We start from the raw sequence: 16,892 nt of genomic DNA, 5'->3' as shown, positions 1-16,892 counted from the left end.
TTAACTAGAGGGAACCAGAGAGCAATTAAAGGAGAAGATACTTATTAACACAATGGAAGAACATTATCTTACTATAGAAGAATTTAAGTTGGTTTGGGAACAACGTGTTCAGGACTTATTCTTAAAACTTTTTGATACACCTAAAGTGGATTTAACAAGTTATAGAAGAAGAAACAACTTTGTTGGATAAAACAGAAGCTGAGGATAATTTGAATAGGGATCTTAAAATTGACTTTAAAAAACTGCCAGACTATAAAAGAGATATGGAAGACATGGAAGAAGATGTTGTGGATTTGAAATGGGATTTAAAAACGTTTGACTATAAAAGTGACAAGGAGAAAGAAGCTGCATGGAACTTATAAGTTATACTAGATGATGTTTTAACAATTAAAGGGGATATTCAGATTATAAATCAGAAGAGTGACTGAGAGCCATCTTATTTTGGATCCACAGAAGGGAAGTATGAAAATAGGGAGAAAATTATAAGAGATTATCATGTGGGATTTTATTTGAAGAAATGAGTGAAGATCAAGTCTCTTTAAAAGAAGAAAAAGGAGTTCAAAGTGGGCTTATCTGATCAGGGTTAAATTGTATAAGTTGTGATTCTGAGCTGGAATATTTTCTTATGACCAGGATTATACTGTTATCTGGAATTTTAGGCTTCATTATTAGCATTTTAAAAAGGTGATATTAGCATTTTTAACATGGCAATCTAGGCCTCTTTTCTAACTTTAGGAAAGTGTGTTTTTCTTCTGGGCCAAGGCCATTTCTTTTAGTATATTTGAGAACTTGCCTTTTCAGCAACTAAACAATAGAGAGCATATTCTGAAAGTCCTTGAATGCAAGTTTTAAAGATAAAAACGGCTGGGAAAGGGAGTGACCTATACATTTGCCACTTGTGGAATGCTATCCGGAATCAATGTTTTCTGTTGTTCAATTCTCACGTCTAATCACTGTTTTTTTATTGTTTAGTTGCTTTCTGATGTATCACATATACTGAATGTATGTATCATTTGTTTCTGTACCCTATAATAAACGCTTTTCACTTTGGCTGAAATACTAGGTGGTTCGTATTTTCGGGCAGGCTAAGAAGCCACCTTTGCAAAGGTAAAATTGATTTCCCTCCCAAATTTAGGGAATAGGTCTTCAGCTCCACACCACTGGGTTTTAAAGGCAACAGTATGATGACGATTTCAAGATTTTTTTCATATGGGGATAAATGTTCTATGTCCTATTTGTTAGAGAAAGTTACAGGTTTGCATGTAGAAGGGACTTATTTCATTTAGTTTAAGATATATATGTTACTATTGTTGGTATTTTTATGCCTATGGGGATAAATCTTTTATGTTTTACTTATTAGAGAAAGTTATAGTTAAAATGTATAATGGATTTATTTGTTTAAGATTAAAATATATTGGTCATTTCTGGTACTCTTACTCCTTTTGTGTGTATGGATGGATGGATTTGTTATAAATTGGCTATTATTAAGGGATGACAAATGGAAGAAGAGGGGTTTTTGTAATACTACAGAAGGTCTTAAGCTACAATAAATCTTTATACTTGTTTGGAGAGAGGAGGAAGTCACCTTTTATTTTTATTTTCTTTCTTTTTTTATATCTTTTCTAGGTTTGTATTACCTTTTATCCATGTACAATTCTAATAAATGTATTATAAAAAAATGAATCAGTGAATGTATAACATTTTTTACTCATTTGTTTAATTTATCTAGTTTTAGGACTTGTGTGGAGAACAAATCACATTTTAGGTCATATTCATGCAGAAATATTGAAAATTTAAAAGTGCTCACAAACTTTTAAGCACTACTATATGTGCTATCAACATGAAGTCCCTTTGAAGGGCGTGACAGAATAGAAACCTTGATGGGTTAAGTATATTTTTCATTTACAAAAAATGTAAATATATATTGTAAAATTCTTGGATTTGCAGTGTCTTTGCAATTCTTTCAACTTCCTTAGTGGAGCTCTTATGTGTGAGAACATTTGGAAGCCTTCCAAATTATATTATAGTTCTCCTGCAATCTAATTTATTTATTTTTTACACTGCCTGACTCCCAAATGGTCTTTCTATACTACATTCAAATTAATATGAGGAAAAAAGAAAAGAAAGCATTGCTCCGTACAGTAGCTTTGCTCATTTTACTTATCTGATACTCCTGTAAATGGCCATAATGAACACAAGCAAACATTTATAAACAGATTAATTGAGTTCATCTATCTAAGCATCCTATTTCTAATCACAACTTCAAGGAGGCTAACAAGTGAGATCAAGATTTTCTTCAAGCTGTTTGTCTCAATCTTTTAGAACTGAAAGGTAAATTGTCTCAAAATGAAGGTTCCTTGAAAGTCATTTCTGGATTTTTTTTCAATTTGGTTATGATTATTATATTCTAATTGAACACAGTTGTTCAAATGAAAATTAGGACTGCTTGTTTTATGAATACCCCAGACTGACTATTAAAAACAGAGAAAATGCAAGGCAAGAGGACTTCGGCCAGCCCAGGGAGCAGCAGTTGCAGGAATTATATTTGTGATGTTCAACTGGGAATGTATGCTCCTCCATCTGAATAAGTGTACCAAGCCCTAGCATTCAGTGATTCACCCGCTGAGGATTGGCTGGCATGAGGGATTAGTAACATTCATGGATTAGACTAACTTTAGTCGTTCTTATGCAGATCTGAAATCAGTGACATCTCCATCAAACACAACTGACTTCAATAAACCTACTGAAAGTGTAACTACATTAAAATCCAACTCCATGGCTTGGAAGTGAATAGTGGCTAGGTTCACTTCCAGAAGCACTACACCTGAAGGGCTTCTTCAAGTATTTTTCTCCTAAATATGTAGCTTAATAAAGAGAAATGGTTCTAACCAAATCCAAAAGGAAAAGCAATACTAGGTGTTGGTAAGCTGCTATTTCAGCTCAGACATGACGTTTTAGAAATGTCTTTGCACAAGACAACCTTGCACTAATGATTTTGGGTTTAGAAAGCTTCAGCTTCTGAATCTATGCCATATACTTTTGATGTGCACACTCACAATGTCTATCACTGTCTATCACTCTGATGTATGCTAAAGAAGATACAAGAAAGCATTCCTCAGCGATGCTTCCTAGGTCAAACTATTTTGGGAGGGAGAAGAAGCCTAGGTTTCTGTTTCCACTGCTGAAGAGGTATTAAAGATTTTTGGTTCACTCAAACTAAAACATACTTTTATGATTAGATGTTGACTTACCAACCACACTGCAATTTGGAAGATGAAGGTAAGACACCAGTAGCGACTTTGGGAAAATGTATTAATACCCACAAGACAGAGTGTAGCCGCCATCACACACCTGGTACCTAAGAGATACATATGCCATCAGAAACTCCATTTATTATATGTAAAATGTATAGAGTATCATTAAGTAGTATTTGCAACATATTTTTCCTTGTGATTATCTGCCAATATTATTCGTGAAAATGGAAACCAATTGAGAGCAAATTGCCCCAACCACCCAATTAGATCTCTGTCTTACACAATCTCTTAAAGTCACTAGATTTCAACTTAGGAAAGAGCCAGATCATTGTAACTTACACAGGACAGTGAAAATAATTTCCCGTGGTTACATACAAGGTTTGGATAATAGATAAAAATAGAAGTAGCCTGATCTATATACCCAAAGCACAATGAACTCCTTGGCCGTGTATTTCTTAAATTAAGATAAGCTTCATATAGGGGAGGAAAAAAACCTAGCATCTGCAGCCGACTGAAATACAATACACAATTATAATACAAATAGCTATAACAGAACTTAATTGTTCAACAAACTGGGTTCATGTTATGCTAATATGCAGGAATACTGTTTTTGGCTTTTATTTCCCCTCCTGACTATATATTTTGCTTTTAGTCTAGCTTGGAAAATAATGATATGGTAGCAACATTTCAGTGGTAACAATCCATGATAAAGCCAGTACAATGTAGTGGTTCAGGCACCAGGCTAGAAATCGGAAGACTGTGAGTTCTAGTCCCACCTCAGGCACAAAGCCAGCTGGGTGACCTTGGGCCAGTCAGCCCTAGGAAGGAGGCAATGGCAAACCACTTCTGAAAAAGCTGCCAAGAAAACTGCAGGAACCCATCCAGGAAATCACCAGGAGTCAACACTGACTCGAAAGCACACATACAATCCAAGATACCCATATGTACTTCAGTCACTTTTTTGCTTGTTTATCTTTTACTTATTACTAGGACTTACATGCTGTTCCAATCATGTCTCCAAGCAGTTTACACAATCCAACATAGTACAAGATGAATAGAACCAAATATAACTAAAATATAAGCAGCAAACCAATAGCTCAATACATCTCCAATAACTGATCATTCATAACCCAGTATTACCCTCTGATTTCCCAGGTTTTACATTCTACCCTTAATCTCCGAAGGCTCTGCAGACAAGGAGCATCAACTGCTTTTCCAAAGACATCAACACTATAATGCTGTTGCTTCCCAACATTTGAACTGCAGAAACCTCCTCTATCCATGGGAGACATGCCATTTGTAACTGGCTATTAGTGTAATGCACATAAGCAGAGGGGAAGTTCTTGAGGATACATCAATCCCCTACAAGACTAGGAAATGATAACTTGCTAAATGTCACACTGAATCACCAAAAAAAATGTGAGTTAACTTATCTAAGGAAATTCGTTGTTCCTATTTATGGACAATGTTGTGGTTTCCAGTGATTGAAACAACTTGGAGAATCCCCTAGGCAATTAACTATAATTACATTATATTTATTTGCAAAAAGAAAGCTGTAATCCTGTTAAAGATCAATGGAAAAGCTGAAGTTTAGCTTGGTTTTGCAATGATTAGTCAACAGTATATGCCACCCATCTTTGACCAACTATGGAACAGGATCAAGAAAAGAAATCTCTCTGTTATCTTCACAGCCAGCCTAGAGAGATAGGCTAGGATAAGAAAGAATTACTTGCCCAAAGGTAGGCAGTGAAAAAGTAAAAAATAGCTTGGCTATAGTCAAAAGTTGGGTGCGTGAAGAGTCCAAGGATCTCTTCCTCAAAATGACCCAAGCCAGCAAGAAAGGTTAACTTGAAGCATTGGCTCATCCTCCAAATAGGAACAGGCCCTTGTAAAACACTGGCCCAAAGCAGTAGTAGCCCACGCAGCAATTCTCTGTTGCCAGGCTGCTCTGCCAGCAGATGTACTTTCAGTATATGAAATAACCACTTTATGGTGTTGGCTCTTAAAAAGAGAGCCTGTTTGCCTTCTTGATGCCTCAAGATTCATATGCGTTATGAGAGGTGAACTTTACATAGGGATGTTTCCGTGGTTTTGCTGTTGCGATGACTGAGAGAATTGTTCCCAAATATGGCTATGTTTGCATAATGTTTTGGAGAGAACAATCTACAAGTACTCCAATCTTATTTTTACATCTCTCCCTCTCATACACAAATATGCTAGTATGAAAATAACTTACTGGTGCACTCATTGTATCTCTGCTTAAAAACACCGAACAATTCTTATTTAATCACTGATGATTAAATTATTTAGGCTTTGGAAAACAAAGTTGCTATATTAGGAAAAGAACATTTACTGAGTTTTAAAAAGAAAATACCAGTGCAAATCATTATACTGTGTCTAATGAAGCTGTGATTTTCAAATGCGACAAGACTAAGCTGAATAGATTTATCTTATCAATCTTTTATCTTATCAATCTTATCAATTTATCTTTATCTTATCAATCCTTTAGGCACTTTAACTTAGAAGCCAATACTCTCTTATGAAGTTTAGCAATTTCAAAACTTACTTTGGGATAGAAATTGCTGGATTTTAAAGTGAAATGCAAAATATTCAGGTGAATAGCATCTCTTCTCCTAGTGTAATATAATACTGGATTAATCAGAATCAGAATTTAGGTATATGAAGGCCAACTTGTTCTGAAGTGCTTAACAATTTCACACATGACCAAAAAAAAAAAAGCCTTGGCAGACTAGAATAAAAGGTTGAGCAGTGAATTTCCAGCAAAGACTGGTCTCTTGTTGGGCGCTCATAAGCACAGCATGAAGAGATGGCCTCTCAAAGCTCGGCTCTTTAGACAGCAGACTGCCACTGAGCGTCACAGAACTTCTCCAAAATCTTTTCCAACAGGGTGACCTTCGGGTGTGTTGGCCTTCAACTCCCAAATTCCCAGCCAACACAGTTACTTTGTCACATACAGTAATCAGAAACTAGTCACATTCTCTGAGGTAGAGGAATAGGAAATGATAACCTACTTTTGCATCATCACCAGCAAATTCTTTTTAGCATTGTATTAGATTTTAGATATAGAATCAATAAATGGCAAAGTCTCTTTAAAAGTCGCTGCTAAATTGTAATACATGGGAAGAATAATTATATTAAAATAAAGCCTCCACATAGACTTTATGAACATAGGCATGTAGTTTTCTTGGTAGCAATAATGAAGTGGCTTGCCATTGTCTTCTTCAAGGATGTGGGTTTTGTTTTTTAACCTCCCCATCTAGATACAGCCCTGGAATCCCCTGGCAACTTCCCATCCAGGTATTAACCAGATCTCACCTTGCTTAGCTTCCAAGCCCAGATGAGGTTAGCCCCAGGTGCTCCCCTGAGATGCTAATTAAGCATATTTACATTCATTTATAATTAATGAAGTATAAGGTTAAATTAAAGCCATTGTTGTTGTTGTTGTTCTGACCTTGCCAAGTGTGATCCTTGGCTCATATAACATTGGGCACTTCTTGGCACAGCTGGCTGCATTAATGGTATCTGTCATTTAATGAAACAGGGTGGCAGGAGTGTATCTAAATAAGCAAACATTCTTAAGAGCAGCAAAAGGCCACCGAGACTGCAGCTATACAGATCCCATGAGGCATCTTGGACAGGAAGAGATGGCTCATTATGTCATCTTAATTCCATGTAGTTTCAGGTTGTAGCTTCCACGGAAAGAAAAACCCAGGTCCCTGTTCTAATTCCTGGGTTCTTCCTTCTGCTGTTGGAATGGCTTTAGGACAGGAGTAAGAAAAAACGGGCCAAGGCTCTCAAGGTCCACTGCTGCAATTCCCACATCAACAGCTGATTTCATGATGGGGAAGGGGGCAAGTATCTCCCATCAGGTTTTGGTTTAGTGATCATGATTTGTCTTTTCAGGGAATGGTTGAAGCCTATATGAAAGGGCAAATCTATTTCACCACTATTCTAACTTAGTTTTGGGGTAGGGGTTAAAGTAACTCATGTGATCCAGTCAGCTGATCAGTGACCTTTAAACCCCTCTTGTGGTCACATGTGGGATAAAAAAGAAGCTGGGGTGTGTACAGCCCCTTCGATCCTATTGTAGTGGTGCTATGGTATTTTTATATTTAATTTATATTTTATATTTCAAATTTGTCACCTCCCATCTCACTGTGGTTTTTCCTGGTTGGTCCAACTGGAGCCATTAATGTAGCTGAAGTTTGCCTGACCAGCTTTTTGGCTTGTGGCTAAGCAGAAGCTGCACCAGAAATGCTCTGTAGTTGTGGTTTTGAGATTGTCCCATGGAATCTGGAAGTGTTCATATATGAGAGGAAAATTGGTAAAACTGCCTAAGTGGGATTTGCAACACAACTGGTTCACGTGTCATGCTAAGTCATGGCTCAGTAAGCCTCAATTGGAATTTAAACATATGTTAAGCCATAAGCCACAGCAGCTGGATTCACATAACACACTAAGCCATTTTGACATAGTGCAATGTGTGATCCCCATCAAAACATTGTTCTTCTTTAAGGTTTTGCCAAGCCTTTTTTCAGAACACTGCATCACACTCTTGCACCCACAAATTTTGTTTTTCCTGCAGATGTTCAGCATCCAATCCTACTGCTTATGTTTAGTCCTACTTGACTGCTGTTAAGAGCTGTTTTGCTCATCAGGATTTTTTGTTTAACCTAATTACGTTGCCTTCCCTGTAAATCTGGCATTCCTCTGAGCATGCTGACACCTCCCTCTTACATCTCCAATACCGTTCTCTGCAGCTGTCACAACTGTGTATCTGACCTCACTCACAGCCATGTATGCACACCTCACTCACAGCACACCTTTTCCTGAACAACAGCTTGTATTCTGCCACACGTCTCTGCCATCGAAAGATGCAAGAAAGGCAGTGGATCCATTTTGGAGTGCTACCAGGCTCATTGTCTCAATGCGACAATGAAACCTAGTAATTTTAGCTCATGTGGATCCTGACTGAAATGAGGGTATGCATAAGTTCTCCAATCCACAGGGCTTCAGGGGCAGGGAGAAGATACATATAGTCCATATGGAAAGAACAATCTGTCTGTAGAAGGTCTGAAAAATACAGCTCCAAAGGAAAAAAAACAACGTTTGAATTTAAACTGACTCAGACCAGCCGTTCCTCAGGGGAAAATTTCCCTCCTTCTTTCTACCCATCAGGGCAGCCATGCTGCTTTGCATTTTTAAGTTGTCCCACTTTATTTACAGAACTAAATTCGGCTTGCATTTTTCCTTTTTCCTTTTTTTTTTTTACCCCTGTGGCCTCTGTCCTTCGATAACCCCATGAGTGTATACCCTTGATTTACAGCTTTCCAACCTTGAAGTGCAGCCAGTGAAGTTTTCATTAGTTTTTTTTGTTTGTTTGTTTTTTAAAAGAAGGAGCAGATTTGTTTTATTTGGCTAAAAATAATTTAAAAACAGAGAGGGGAAGATAACTCTCCTCTTTGGTTCTGAAAAAAGCTGCAAAAGACAGAGAGTCTGGTTTGGGATCTTTTATCTTTAGATGGAACTGTTTGTAGTTTGTACACGAACCCTAGGCAATGTAGTTATGTCACTCATCTATTCTGACCTTCAACTAGTTCAGATCATCTGAGGACAGCTCTCTACCAGTCTTGAGCCCCAAGCACTTCCCTAAATAGCATTCCTTCCTGCCCCGTTATCCCACATACTACAGGGGGCTCATATACAGACTCCACAGGGAAGGGATTATTCACATCCCTAAAAGAATGGGAGATCACTAATCAGTGGAGACATGAAAACATCTTGAGGGCCTCATGCAATCTTTACCTAAGGCCCTGCTTGAGAAACTCCCACCCCAGGCAAGGCGGGCAGCTACAGAGGGCAGCAGACTTTGTCTTTTGTTGTGGCATCCGAGGAAGATCCTTCAGAAAGTGGCAAACTTCTAGGCAGCCATCAAAATATTATTTTATTAGTCTGAACTTTTAAATAGACTAGCGGCTATAGGCTTTTAAACTGCCTGCTATATGCTTGGCCTTCCATTTTATGGTTTTGTATTAGGGCTCTCCAGGGCTCTGGATTTAATTCCAAGCAGGTGCTTCAGTGCAGCCATCTCTTTTCCCTGGATCCCAGCAGTTTTAAGGAGCTGCAGATAGGTGCCATCTTTGTGTTAATGCCTTCTTAGAACTGATATGTGTGAGGACAGCCTCCTCTGTGGGAAAAGTCTTGTTTGTACATTCTTTCCCATGGTGAAAAAATATTTGGGGAACAGGGCTAAACCTTATTTTAACATTATGGTACCAATCAGTTTAAAAAATTGACAAACATATCAATTCTAAGAAGGCATTGCAACTTCTAATTTCATCCAGTTAATTTAATTTAAGCCAGTGGTTAAAGTATTAGTCTTGGACTTGAAGAGATGCAGATTCCAGTCCCACTTGACCACCATGATTTTCAACCATCACTCTCTCCTGGCCCAGCTTCTCCTAATTAACAATTAGAAGGATTCCTATGTATGCCGCTTTGAACTTTCAGAATATTAACACTACTACTATTATTAATATTAATATTAATAATAATAATAATAATACTATGCCACAGAACAACAGGTCTGTCCACTCCAAATTGCATAAAAGAGTTCTCCTTCCTTGTTAAAGGTTAGAAGTGACCATTTTCAGAGAGAGGATACCTGAAGATGGGAAAAAGGGAATGGCTCCAAGAGTGAGAGTAATCACTGGTCTGACATTCATTCTATACACAACATGAGAAACAGAAGCCACAGCCCTTGCACTCCCCCTGGTGATCAGCTGGAACCTCTGGCAAGGGGTGCTTCTCATCTACTCACAAAGGATTCAGCAGAACTGACGGGACTTCCAGCCCTGGGAAGTAGCCTCTGAGGGAGGGAGCCAGCGGATCTGAAAAAGACCAAAGCCCACAAGTGAGAAAGGGGACTCAGGCAAAAGCCAACAATGCTTTCGGACAATGCCCTTCTTTCTTCTAGCTCCGAGGAACTAGGACTCACCCTTGTATCCCAAACAGCAAGTTGGGACCTACTTTTCATTTGTTTTCACTTATTAATTTTGAATTTTATATCCTAGCTTCTTGGGGATGCTCTAAGACAACTAATAAAAGCAGTACCTTAGCTACTAAATCATTACACACAGCAAGGGAGCAAAAACAAATATGATCAACAAGAAGAATGAGTTTGCAAACAGCATTAAAGGAGAGAATAGATCTGTACTACCTGGTTAATCTGTAGAAATCGCTTATGAATCTAGATCTTTTAAAGTATTTTACTTTAAAAGAACTCTGAACAAAGAGAGCAGATTTTTGCCCTATTCTGCTTACATCAAAGAGTACTACTCTATGATTCAGTGGAGCATTCCTGACTACTGAAGGTAGGGGACTAGTAAACGTAATCTTACACGTGCAATTTGCAGACCCCACTTGAGATCAGTGGCCATTATCAATAATGCACCACCTCCTTTCATATTTCAGAGGGGAATATTTCATACCTAAAAACTAAGCAGTGCCTAGGAGACCTGGAGAGTTAAATCAAAACATCGTGCAGTGGGGTTCCATAATCACACGCACAAAATAATAAAACATAATTTTAAGTTATAGTAAAAGATATTTCACCCTTTACTGTATGTAAAAATCCAAAAGGAAAACAGAATGTTAGTTTCCTGGGTATATATGGCAAAAAGTAATGTTACTATGGAGACACATCACTTGCACAGGGTTGGCCTCCACAACAAAATCACTTCAAGTTCTGGCTCACATTCTGGAGAATAAATTGATCCTGAAGAAAACAAAAAGTAGTCATTTCTAACCCTGAGCAATCATTCTATTCTTAAATAACACCCTCTGCCCATTGTAATTATCTCAAACCACCTTTTTAATTCAGACAATTGAGACAAGCTATTCCAATAGATTAGATATAAGTGCTGCGTTGCTTGAGAAAATGCCAAAATACAGCCAAGGCTTCAGGAGTATCATGCTAGTAATATATCTGAGATGGAGAAATGGAAGTGCTATGGTCTCTCACTTAATGCAATCCTGATGATGGGATATATGAGCCCTTAAACAGCATGCCAAGGATTTGGAAGGATTTGGTTATCCCCAAAGATGAGTTCCTCATCTTTTTCCAAAGCAGCTAGATATCTAAACCAAGTAACAGTTCCCAAATTCAGAAGAGCCCTCACCTGGTAAGATTTACTGCCTTCTCAAGGCAATTTTTGAGAGGAAATTACAAGATAGCCCATCTGAACAAAGATTCTGTGCTGAAGGAGTTCCTAAAACTTTAACTCACATTTTGTTACATTGCTCTCATTGTAAAGATGCCGGACTGCAGCTAATAACTCTCCACCTAGTCTGATTTCCAGGTCACAGGGATCCATTTTATTTATACTTGTTACTATCTGACCAATGGGATTTTAGTTCTCTTAACATGGCTAAGTTTTACTATTTGTAAAAAACACCATATTTGACCACATCGGTTGTATAAATTATTGGATTTTACTGTGTTTTTTACTTGCTGTGTTACAATTTGTTTTTTGTTTTTTGAGCTGGTCAATTACTGTAATAAAATGTTCCTATGATTCTAAGCTGGATTTCAAAGGATGCCAACATTTACCCTTTAGAAAGTTTTCAGGTACCTGCTGATTTAAACATATTTCATTTACACTGTCAATTTATTTAGTCCCTTCTGGTTCGTATAATGGAAGAATAGTCAAAACGGTGACCAGATTGGAGAAGGTCACCTTATAAGTTTCAGGAAGTACTACTTAACAGTTTTAGAACATCTAGAGACTCTTAAATACTCATTCTGGATGTTTACCACAAAGCATCAGCACTAACCATTCAGCTGGATACTGAGTTTCTCAGCTGTCAGGTAAGATCTTTAATCAGGAAGGATTATAACTGCTAGGATTTGGGGACTGATCCACTATTGTCAGAAAAAAAGCTATAGGGGAAACTCTTCGCTGGTGATGCAACACACAAGAGCCTGAAGAGAGAAACTGCAACCATCAGCTGGAAGAAAAAGTTACTCAGTTCCTGCCCTATAGATCAATAGTTTAAAGTCACTACCAGGCTCATTAACTTCTTGTGTCATCTCATTCCCAGCCCCAGAGCCAGCCCTCCCACATGGATCAAGCAGCTGTCTATTTTTGAACTCACTGGGTAGGTGGGTGGGACTGAAGCCAGACAGGGAGAAGGGAAAGTCAGAAATTCCTGCTAAGCTGATCTTTTCTTATCCCACAGATATCCATATACAGTCATGAGATAGGCATGAAATGTTCTATCCTCACTGCATGTTTACCATTTAAAAGCTTAACTGAATATGGAATATGTTCAGAAAGATCAGAGTATAAAAAGTTGAAAAAAAATGCTGGTAGAACCTCATGCCTCCATCACTTGGGCCTCAGACATTATCTGAGGATGCAGCCTGGTTCTCCGTGAGAGGTAGTTCTCTCAGCCAGGTCCTCACCTCATCCCCTTCTTTTCCAGCTGACATGAAAGTGAATGTCCTCCTCCAAGATGGATTCAAAACCACACTGTAGTTTGCCAGATAATTACCAACACAGTAAAATATTACGGCTATAACAATAAGGGTCAGAGACAAATAAAAGGGAACTGAATGCTGAATATGTTTATATCCTTGAATTTTTCTTTTGCAGCCACTATTCATTGTTGACATGTCTTCCAGATACTGTAATTCTTTGTGAGTCAATCAAGTTTTGCTAAACAATGCTGCTTCCTTTTGCAGAGCAGATTTTACATCCTTGGTGTGATGAACAGATATTTCCCTAGCATTATTAGAGAGGCAATACAGATTCATAAATATCCAAATAATTTAAATAGGAAGGATTTATATCATCTATGTGGTGGTCAGTAGCTGGATATGGGTGTTCTGCTCAGCTGAACATGAATTGTATATAAAGACATAATACTTGGTGCTGCTAGCAAAACATCAATGCATATTCACTGTTTCATGCAGCATTACATGGAAGTCATTTCATCAGTGTTTATATTGTGCTTAGAAATCTTCTGGGCCTCTTTAAAAACTTACCAAAAAAACAAAGAATGCAACCAATGCAAAAACGAAAACAAAGCAGCCAGCAGATGAAGCAATCTCATATCTACCATCAGGGAAAAAGATAAGCCACTACGTTGCTGCTAAATGTTATGAAAAGCTCAGATTAAGTAAGTTGGATTCAAGGCCCTCCTGTCTACAGAAAGAGTTCTGGACAAGAGAGTATGAGAATCAGGAGCTCTTCCATACCGACATGCAGGAGCCTTTACAGGAGAGTCAAAACAAGGCAAGATGGTGGTGATGGCAGCACACAGCCTAGCCCTTTTGTACTTGTGTCAACATCACACGCACATACAAAGGGACAGAGCTTTGCCATCACTGCTGCAGCTGCCACCTTGCCATTTTTCACCCTCCCTGTGGATACTGTTGCTGATGCCATACCACACCTCTCTTCCTCCAGCCAGCACTGCGACCCACACATTTCCCCCTTTCCTTTCTCTAAGAGTTTTCACCTCGCCTCTGCAGAGGTGTTGCACTACAGCGCCCCTTGTCTCCAGTCAGCACATAAGCCACGAGATTGGGAAAAGCTCTCTAATACATTACAGCACTTAGATGGACCCCAAATTAGCAGGTGAGGAGAGCAGACCTATCGCAGTAGCAAAACGCAGTGAGTAACCTGAAAATCAAAGTCATGCAAAAAAACCATCCTTGAAACTGCAGGACAAGGACAAACTCCTGGATGAACAGGTCTAGATTTAATTCTGAATGGGGGGGGAGGGAGGGGGAAGGATCCCATGGCCAATAACCCCCTCCTCAAAAAGAGTGGGCTTCTTCATCATGTTAGAACAACTATCTCCCAAAGCCTTAACCAAGCAGCTGACAGAATCTGTCCTTCCCTGACGCCCCAGGGGCATCCCACCTTGCCCACTGCAACAAGCCGGTGCTTGCCAGTCAGCTCATTCATCAACCTGGCTCACAGGTGAATAAATGCAACCACCACACAACCCTCATCTGTCCCATTCACACTTTAAAAAATGGTAGAGAGATAGGCACAGAAAGTGTAACGCATGAAAAGATCCTACCAGAAACTTGCCCATCTAAATCAGAACCATTGTATTGGCTTCTCAGCCAAACACACATAAAAATGAGAGACCTTCCCTTTGCTTTTTGCTTTGGCCTCTCAGGGCTTCTCCCCCACCAACATCTAACCACAGCACATATTGCTGTGTCTCCCTGATCTTGCCTTCATTTCATTTCATCCCCAGCCTGTGAGTGAAACAGCCTTAAGTCATCCTTAACTGTGCCAGAGTTAAAGTAGTCTTTCCTCCCTTAATTCAACACTATCCAAGGACAGCTTTAATCTGTATACTGTGAAGTGTATCCTTATAAACCTTGGGGGAAGTCAGGGGGCAGCAGTGGCAAAAGAAATGGAAACTGAAGTTTGTTGCCAACTCAGGCATGGGCAGAGGGAAAAGCGCCGAGTCTGTCAGGTCGTGTGCATTGTCAGGGAGACAAATGACACAAACGTGCATGATGTGACTTATGAATTTGCCTCTGATGTTGGGACGCTAGCACAAAAGGCCAGGATTTGTTTGGCAATGCTCTGGACATGTCATTACAAAAAAAAATCCCTGCTGGTATACTCTGCCTTCTCAGAATGAGATTTAAAAAAAATAAATAAATTTTTTTTTTTGGTGCCTTCAAATCAGTGTTGGGTCCTGGCAACTGCCTGGACTAGTCCCTGCAGTTCTCTTGGCAAGTTTTTTCAGAAGTGTCTTGCCATTTCCTCCTGAAGGCTGAGAGAGGTTTCTAGCCCAGTGCCTTAACCACTACACCAAACTGGCTCAATTTTAATTTTAAATGCATTTTTAATTTTAGCTCAGTTTAAATGTTCATTATATTAAATCAAATGTATTTTTGTCCTGGCACCTTGCAGGCCACTGAAAAGTCAGGTAAGGCCCTTGGCTGAAAAACACTTTGGTATTAAAGAAATCTTAGCCAATTAATTTCATGACAATTAATCTGCACAAATTACATCTCCAAAAGAAGCACTCTCTGCAAGAAAAAGGGGAATGTCTCTTCTAAAATAACATGGACAGTTTTATTAGTACTTGAATTTAAAAAATATTAAAATAATGTTTAAATGTTACCCATTTAATTAGACACATTTTAATTAATGAAAATGTTTTAGTCAACTAAACATTACAGCCCTGATAATGTTGTGCAGGAGGTATGGGGGAAAAAAGGAAAGGCAAAGAGGCAGAGAGTTGTATTAGCTGAGCTCTTAGACCTGGAGTACGTCTGGGCACCCATCTCTGATTAACACCACCATTTTAATCCTTACAAATGCCTGGCACCTACACTTTTCCAAAGTCCACTTTTACTTGCTCCAAGTTCTACTCAGCCTTAGAACATGAATGTAAGAGTTTGCATTGGTTCTCACTTCCATGTTGATGAAATAATTGGATGGAACAGCAGAATAATACCTCAAAAGAACTCTTCAGCTCAAAAAGCACTGGTTTAATTTCACATACGCAGCAGCGAAAACATGTTTACATATGCACACATTGGCAGTCTAAAGCAACTCAGGAAATAGACAGCTTTAAATGTTCACAATGCAGACATTCAACAGGGGTTAATGGCCTCCTCTTTGCAGTTCTGTATCCCTTCAGTGCAGGGGGCTTTTGAAATAAAGCAGGAAGAGCTCTTGAAGTTCCCAATTTGGGGCTCTTGTTTCTTCGTGGCCAGCAAGTTTCAGAAGGCAAGTAACAAATTCTGAATCAGACCCAATCCAATGTGCATGTCTAGAGACTTCCTGTTGTTCTATCCAACAGCGTAACCTACTAGAAACATGGCTCCAAGACCAGCCAAGTTCTCCGCCCTTTTTTCCTTGCTTTTCACTCTTGATGAAGACTTCTTGAAAACTCAAAAGCTTGCAACAATTTTGTAAAATGTATTGGCCTAATGAAAGTGTTTGACATGGGTTCTACTATCATTTTAAGAAACAGATGATAAGAAATTATAGAAAGATTATTTTTGCAAATGGGATAAGGCATTCTATGATACCTGTGTGAGACTGCACAAGAGTCTGATTCCTATAAAACTCAAGATGTCATTACAGAATCTATTTCTAGTCAAGCTAGGAAGAAATGCTTAAGAAGTATGGGGAGAAATGCCAGTAGAAACTTCAGAAGCTGAACACCTTTTTAGTAGTTGGGGAATGCAATTTTATTTCATGTTGTCTTATAGAGGCCTTTCCCTACATGTATTTAAACGCACCACAAACTTGTCCCAGCAATCTCTTTTTTCCTACCAAGTCCTCATAACATTACTTTTGCCTCATCTCCAGTCCAGTCCTGAGATAGTCTATAGTCATCCTTAGTTGTTCCCACATTACAGCAGTGTTTTTCCCTTTCATCAAGCAACAAGCCACAACAGTTTTGTCACAGATACAAACTGGTGTGCTTTACTGACCATTCAGATGGTGTCACAATCAGGTGGCCACTTTGGGTGGTATCAGCCAGCATCTATTGTCCACTTTAGGCGCTATGGGCACAAACCCTCCCCTAGATCCATCAATCTAGCCATTAGCAAAAATTTGCCTC

At 38.8% G+C, this 16,892-nt stretch overlaps 1 protein-coding gene across 2 annotated transcripts in view; it reads right to left on the bottom strand.

Annotated features, from left to right (window-relative positions):
• RBPMS (RNA binding protein, mRNA processing factor) overlaps positions 1 to 16,892 on the bottom strand; it is a 109,556-nt gene that overhangs the window by 4,861 nt on the left and 87,803 nt on the right. For both annotated transcript variants that reach the window (XM_088147467.1, XM_025165094.2), the window contains exons 7-8: positions 10,096 to 10,165; positions 3,252 to 3,358 (exon numbers count right to left, since the gene is read on the bottom strand). In XM_088147467.1, the coding sequence (XP_088003593.1) occupies positions 3,313 to 3,358; positions 10,096 to 10,165 (116 nt within the window). In that variant the 3' untranslated portion in view covers positions 3,252 to 3,312. The remainder of the gene's footprint in view (positions 1 to 3,251; positions 3,359 to 10,095; positions 10,166 to 16,892) is intronic.

This window comes from Python bivittatus, unplaced genomic scaffold (genome assembly GCF_059951505.1).
Source record: "Python bivittatus isolate LINGU-HERP-01145 unplaced genomic scaffold, Pbiv_v1 ctg000520_np1212, whole genome shotgun sequence".
NCBI classification, from domain to species: Eukaryota; Metazoa; Chordata; class Lepidosauria; order Squamata; family Pythonidae; genus Python; species Python bivittatus.
Note: the sequence above shows the minus strand (reverse complement) of the source record. Positions and strands in the feature narration are given on the sequence as shown.